Source organism: Antrostomus carolinensis, unplaced genomic scaffold (genome assembly GCF_000700745.2).
Source record: "Antrostomus carolinensis isolate BGI_N321 unplaced genomic scaffold, ASM70074v2 scaffold13523, whole genome shotgun sequence".
NCBI classification, from domain to species: Eukaryota; Metazoa; Chordata; class Aves; order Caprimulgiformes; family Caprimulgidae; genus Antrostomus; species Antrostomus carolinensis.
The window spans coordinates 53,541-60,614 of NW_010305931.1; the positions used below are offsets into that span (position 1 = coordinate 53,541).

The 7,074-nt window shown below is 49.9% G+C and overlaps 1 protein-coding gene across 1 annotated transcript in view; it reads left to right on the top strand.

Moving 5' to 3' along the window:
• Window positions 1-6,296, top strand: part of LOC104522606 (arf-GAP with dual PH domain-containing protein 1) — a 49,700-nt gene extending 43,404 nt beyond the window's left edge. Inside the window, exons 7-11 of the mRNA XM_010164941.1 lie at window positions 2,110-2,193; window positions 4,565-4,627; window positions 5,018-5,089; window positions 5,463-5,691; window positions 6,063-6,296. Of these exons, the coding sequence (XP_010163243.1) occupies window positions 2,110-2,193; window positions 4,565-4,627; window positions 5,018-5,089; window positions 5,463-5,691; window positions 6,063-6,091 (477 nt within the window). The 3' untranslated portion in view covers window positions 6,092-6,296. The remainder of the gene's footprint in view (window positions 1-2,109; window positions 2,194-4,564; window positions 4,628-5,017; window positions 5,090-5,462; window positions 5,692-6,062) is intronic.
• Window positions 6,297-7,074: the final 778 nt, after the last annotated feature.

Sequence of the window (7,074 nt, forward strand, 5' to 3'; positions counted from 1 at the left end):
GACTGATGAACAGGAGGTATGGTGAGAAGAAGTTGCATTTTTATCTGCGGTTATCAGTCTGAGACTGCCGTGGCAATGTGGGTGGCTCCGGTTCAGGATGCAGACTGGAGGGACACCAAGGTGGCTTGCAGAGGGGAAGTCTGCGGTGGCACTGCAAGCAGACCAGGAGGAAGTTGAGAGCCTGGAAAAGCCGTTTGCAAAGGTGCAGGCAGTAGTTTGTTTTCTCTGCTTGCTCTGAGACATAAATCAGTGGAAGGAATCTTGGCTAACAAGCTCATGAGACAACATCTTCCCATCTGAAAACACTGAGCAGTTTAAAGTTGGTTTAATACATCAGATACAATCCCCTCGCTCTGTCTGTGGCGTTGTTCATAATTATACACACAGAAAATTTTTAGCAACTGAGCTTTCTGGCTTTGCAGACACAGGTGCAGGTTTGTGTAAAGAAGGGTGGTGGTGCTCCTTCCTCCAGTGATGGACGATCAATACTCTAAGAAGCAATCGACTGTTGGAAGTCAGAGAGGGTTTCAGCCTCTGCTTTTCTGCAGGGTACAACCCTGTCTTGCGTCATGATCAAGGAGAACTCCCATAGATATATTTTTATATATATATATATTTATAAATAGCCGTCCGCTTGGTGACTGTATGAAATAAGAACATTTGAACATTGCAGCTTATTTTTCATTACCTCCAGCCTGGTTTGATTATCAGGAGCCAATTCCTCTCGCTGATCCTCTTTGTGCTGCTATCTGGGGTCTGCTTAGCTGCTTAGCTTAGGAAAGCAAGTAGTAAGTAAGTAAAACCTCAGTCAAGTAGGTCAGGGTTTTCCAGAACATTACTTGTGTAGGTCCTATTATGGGGGTTTTTTTCCCCTACACTTGAAGTAGATCAACAAGCCAAAGCAAAGCATTTCAACTTCTAGAGGATGGCTATTTGCCACCTCTCACTTTTGAGCTACCTCCAATTCGACTCCTTAATACCGAGATCTCCAAAATGACACATAAGAGCCTTTTCTTTTCCCCAAGCATTTTTAAGCTTAAAAAAGTTTAAATCTTACTGAAGGCCAACTTCTGCTTTGATATGGTCTTTCCTACGCTACAGCAGCCTCACCTGACAGGGTTGACAGTGTTTATTTTAGGATCAAGTCTGGCTCATTGAACCTGCCCTTGAAGTGTGAAGCTTCACATGCGTTAATGACAGCCAGAGAGTTCAGCATCCATCTCCCTGCAGCATCAGCTCTTACATGCCCCTTCCAAAATGCCTTTCCTTTGCCCGGACCTTCAGACCACGAGGCAGTGATTCAAGAGCTCCCTGTGTGGATCACTTTAAAATTAATGTGTCATTTCTCGGTGAAACCTTCAAACAGGCATCCAGTGCAGCACAAGCTCTGTGGGTCTCACCAGAGACAAATGAATAGGTGAGTTTAAAATCAAAGAAGTAATAAACCGATTATTTTAGAGGGGAAAAAAACCCCACCCAAAAAGCAGAGAGAGTTTTCTGCCAAGGAAAGCAAGAAGTGCCAGAGCATCTGTGAATTGAGCTGGGACTTCAGTGTCACTGTGCTTGTCCCTAGAGGACTTGCAGATAGGACTGATAGACTGGCCTACAAAGACCAAGAGATATTTGGCCACTCTTTTAGCGAAACATTGAAGTACGTTGCTAAGGACTAACAATTTGGGTGGGATTCAGGTATTGCTCACCTGTCCTGCGTGCAGTCAGCTCTAGGCTGCAGAGGTGTCTGGCTGCCTTTACACCCATCCAGCGTGAGCTGAGCACAAGCTCAGAGCTGAGCTCGATATCTCCAGTGCTGATTTGATGCTGGTCTTGCCAGTTCTGAGATGTGCTCGAATCCTTCCCTCTGCAGAAGCCCCTCGGTGCTCACTGGGGTCTGCAGAGCTCTGTGCACGTCTTGCAGCCTGGGACAGTGGCTGGATGTTCCCCATCCTACACCCATTTGCTGCTGCCTTTTCTGTCTGTATTTTATTTTTTTAGGACTGCTGCTAAACTACACTCTGTCACTTGGGACAAGGTGATGAGACATGGGACGCAGCAGAATCATGTGTTTTATGAGCAGACGTTCCTCACTGTGCTTTTCTTTCTCGTTATTAGGAAATAGTGGATTGGTTCAACGCCATCCGGGCAGCACGTTTTCATTACTTACAAGTGGCGTTCCCTGGAGCCAGCGATGCTGATGTGAGTTTTCCTGCAGGTTTTTGGTTTTGTTTTTTCCCTCTTGCTCATTTTTAGCATCTTGTTACCAAGCTGGAAAGCTTGGAGAGCGCTCCATCCTTCAGAATGCTTTACAATTCCTGGGCTGAAATTATTGTGGTGGGTTGTAGAGCCCACGTGCAGCACCTGGTACCAACATCCAACCTTGGAAACCGTGTGTGTGTGTGCACATGTTCACACTCAAAATGTGAGTCGTGCCTATGAGTAACTCCAGCGCTGTCAAGCGTACGGAAGCTCTAAGTATCTTTCTCCAAGATTGTTGCTATAATATTAAAAGCTGAAACAAAGGCTGGAAGGTAGAAAAGATGAAGGCAAAGGAGTGTCAGTGCTGTATCCAGCCTCTGGAATTAGTTCATCTGTGCAGATCAGTGCAGCCTGTGTTAGGAATCTCTGCCTTGTATTTTCCGGAGCTGGGACTGCTAATTGCATTATCTTTGCTAATATGATACTAGAGGCTGTATTAGTCTGAGCCGACTGTAAGTGCCTTGTATTGCAGTTGCTGTGTAAGGTCACTGGCTCTGGACTTTGTTGTTGGTGGTTACTCTGTTACCTTCTTGACTTTGTAGATTTTGAAATGTAATTGCATTACCTCCTTCTATTAATTACCAGGGAGGGGTCTGGTGGTGGTCCGAGGCCGGCTCTGGGTGCTGGGTGGCTCTGTCCCGTGGCTGCTCCTGCACCCTGAGGACCAGCCAGACCCAAAGCCTTCTCATCAGATCGCTGTCAGCTGCCCCAAATCGTCCTAATCCCTGGGGAGAATGAAGAGAGGAGAAAGGAGAACAGTCCCATGGCTGGTGATGCCTGGCATGAGGGACTTTAGACCATTTTCTGATAAGAAGTTAAACTGGGCAAATCAAAAGAACCATGTGGGCCTGGTTGGCTGGCTGTAGTGCAGTCACCATGCAGTGTCTACTTTCCTTAATCATTTCTTCCCCCTCTCCATATCCTCGACTTCTGTTAAAGTTGGTTGGAATATCTGAATCTAATTGCCCTGAAAAAATCCCACAGGCCATAACAGAGCTGCCATTTGTCCAGCAGCTGGTGAGGGGGTTTATAAACTCACCCCCTGACAGTGTTGGTGGGAAATAAGCTATTTATATTTTTCTTCTCATCCCTTTCTCATCAGTTATTCTTCGGGGGAAACAGGAAGTGTAAAGTTTAATGAGGTTTAATTTATGACCTTGGAATGCTGCACAACCCCTCAGAGCATTCAGCTTGGGGACAACTCTGCAGAGATTGTGTTACATACGTGAGGTAGCTCATTCCGGGGTGTTTGCCATCATTTGCATCTAATTTATGGTTCCTCTTCCCTGCCAGAGAGATGGAGGCAGGTTAAATGAAGTAGAGAGCTCTAAATTGCTCACACCACCCCAAGGATGCTCCCAGGGAGCACAATTCTCCAAAGGATGCTTTGGAGACCCATCTGCAGGGTGGAGGAACCTCTCTGAGCCAAGAACGATGAGCTCCTTGCTTAGCAAAGTGTCCCTGTCCCGGGAGCCAAACACCGGGGCCCCGGGAGCCAAACGCTGGGGCTACAAAGGCTGCAGAGCCCTTCACTGCCCATGATGGAGCGTCCAAGACAAAGATGCTCCTGGCTGCTGCGGAACAGCTCTGTCATTCTTCGGGCTGTTGTGGTTTGGGGTATCTTTGCCCTGCAAGCACACACCTGCTCAACCAGAGCTGCTGTTGGGCAAAGTTGGGTGTTGCTGGAGCGTGGTTTGGCAAGCAAAGCTGTTAATAACCTGTTTAAATGGAAAGCAGGAGCAGGGTCAGGGAGACAGAGTGCATGGCCAGGCTCGCTGGCCCCATTTTTGGTGAGACTTGTTATCTTTCAAGAGGCTTTCAGAGGCATCTGCAAAGATCTCGCAGCTACTGCCTTGTCTTCACTAAGCGGTGTTAAAAATATCCCCGGCACTGGTTGCCATTGTCAGCCATCCCTGCAGGCAGGAGGAGTGCACGGGCACCGGGTAGTAATGGGATTTTACAGGCAAATTCTACTTTAGGGCTTGCATGAGGAGCTCCCACTGCGTCTGGTGGAGGAGATGCTTTGCCAGAGCTGACCGGTGAAGTGGCCCAGGGGCTTCTCCTGGAGGTTGTTGGCTTTGCTGGCAAAGTGCTCAGAGATGCTTCACACTTCTGCACCAGCCTCTTTGAGCGCTTTGGAGAAGTGGGGATGAAGTGTTCAGCCCAAGCTGTTGGGTGGGCTTGGGGCTGGGGTGAGCTTGGTGTGGGTTTTCCTTCTAGTGACCCCCCAGCCCTGCCCCACATACTTGGTGATGCCCCAGCTCCCTCCATCTGATGCTGCTCTCTTTTCTCTCCTCTTCGGTTGCTCCAGCTGGTGCCAAAGCTTTCTAGAAACTACCTGAAGGAAGGGTACATGGAGAAAACGGGGCCAAAGGTAGGATATAAAATGTTTCTGTGGTCTCTCTAAACAGGAGTCTTGCTCTGTATGGGGCTGAGAAGGGTCTGTTGGTGGGACAAACCTACCCTTGCCCAGCCTTAACATCATGCATGTGTTGATACACTTTCTCCACCTAGGAGCAAATGTTAAAAAAAATCCAGAACCACTTCACCAACCAACCACCCCATCTCCCCTCCCACTACCTGTTCCTGCAACCCCAGCTAGCATAGCTAGCCCAGATCCCGGCCTTGGTGGCTCAGAAGCTGTCTGTTCCCAACTCCCCCAGCCCACTGGGCTCCTCCGAGTGCCTTGATCCTCCTGGGTCATGCCCAGTAAGGGGAGCTGTGCTGCTTTGGGGTGTAATCTGGTATTTTTTTGACATTCCAGCAAACAGAGGGATTCAAGAAGCGATGGTTCACCATGGATGACCGACGGCTCATGTATTTCAAAGATCCCCTGGTAAGATGAAGGTGCCTGGGCTGTTTGTTGGGAATGATCTGTTGTAATAGTAGTAGTAGTAATAGTATGCAGTGAAGCTGAGGCTGGTGGGAGAAGCAAGAGGGCACTGAGCTGTCACTGATCTGCCTGGTGTCCAGCGTGTGTAGATACTCACCAAAAATGCTTTGGAAATGCTGTGGACCAGCTGCCTCTGGATTTTGGATCCCTGGTGTTGATCCCATATCGTGGGTGTCCCCGGGAGGAGATAGAACAGGGCTTTGTGGGGTGGCTGGTGCTGCACTTTGCTGATGGGGCTCCTGGATGGTGCAGGAGGAGCTGTGTGATTGTGCGCTCTTCGCAATCACACCTGCCTGACCGCTCTGCTGTCTCCTAGGATGCCTTTGCTAGAGGGGAAGTCTTCATTGGGAGCAAGGAAAACAGCTACAAGGTCCTGGAAGGGCTCCCACCGTCCACGCAGGGAAACCACTGGCAGCACGGGATAACCATCGTCACCCCGGATCGGAAATTCCTCTTTGCCTGTGAGACGGAGGACGACCAGCTTGAGTGGATTACGACTTTTCAGAAAGTTATAAGCCGGCCGATGCTGCCTCAGGAATACGCAGGTGTGTTTGCGGGCGAGGATGGAGGTCGGCCTCGGCCCCTTCACTTCCCCTGCGTTAGAGGATGTGGGGTGGAAGGGGATCAGGGATGCAGCAGCATCCAGGCGTGAAGGGATGGTGCAAAGTCTGTCCAAGCAGACAGGGACTCCCATTGGGAGGAGGAGGATGGTATCCTTCCCTCTTTATTACCTCTGGCATGATGTCCATGGTGCTACAAGGATGATCAGTCACCCAGTTATAAGGATAATCGGACCCAAGGAGCAACATGACATGGACAATGGACCATCTGTGGGGTGGGTTTGTGCCGGGCTGTCATTGCCTGCCAGTGCTTGTCCTGCTTTTAAACTTGATTTTTCTCTATTTTTTTCTTTCAGTGGAAGCCCATTTCAAACATAAACCTTAGCTGGGACTGGCTGGGCAGACCTGAGGAGTGAGCTTCTGTTTACAACACAACGTGGTTTTATTTGAAATGTTAAACATAATGAATAATAATAATAATAACAGTAATAATAATAATAATACTTCCCTTTCCTCTCATCATTCACTTGATCATGTTGGAAAACCGAGAAGGGTGGCAGTGAAACGTCGGAGAAGATGCTGATCCAGCCTGAAATTTGGTTCTGTGGCCAAGATGTGCTGGTGGAACGGGTGTTCCCTGCGACCCAGTCACCCCACACCCACTGAAAGGGGTGTCCCACCCGCCTTTGGTGGGACGGTTGAGACTGTTGGTGGCACATCTCGGGGGGAAATGGGGCTTTTCCCCATGAGCTGGTCCCTGGGGGCTGGAGCTGAGTGTTCCCACGGCCCTGGCTTTTCCACCAGCCCTTTCCCTGGGGACCTGCGGGGGACCCTGAGCGGTGACGTCCTCGTGGGATGTGACACAGCAACCTGGAAACACCCAAAATGGTGACGTGCGAGTGGCTGAGCCTCCTGATGGCATCAAGGTGAAGGATAAGTAATTGCCTCAGCGGGGGAGCGGTGGGGACGCTGTACCCAGCTTTGGGTCAAACGGGTGTTACGAAAAATCAGTGTCATTTGCCTCATTATCTGCTTAATGAAGGGCACAGAGGGGTGCCCAGTGCCGTTGGAGGGGTGTTGCTCCCCAAGCCCTGAGGCCTGGGAAGGGGGACACGGAGCCACAGGGCAATGCCAGAGGAGCAGCTTTTGGTGCACAGCCCCACTACACCCGTGCTCCCTGGTTCCTGTTTCGTGGTTTTTGGGGGGGTTCACCCCATTTCAGGAGCCCGGTGGGGGTTGGGGGATGTTGAGCTTTAGGTGCAGTTTTGCTGACAGGAACCTAAAAGCCCGTCCCAGCCCATCCCCGGCAGGCATGTCCCTCTGGCTGATGGCACGTTTCTTCTCCAGACTGGTGGTTGCACTTTTTTC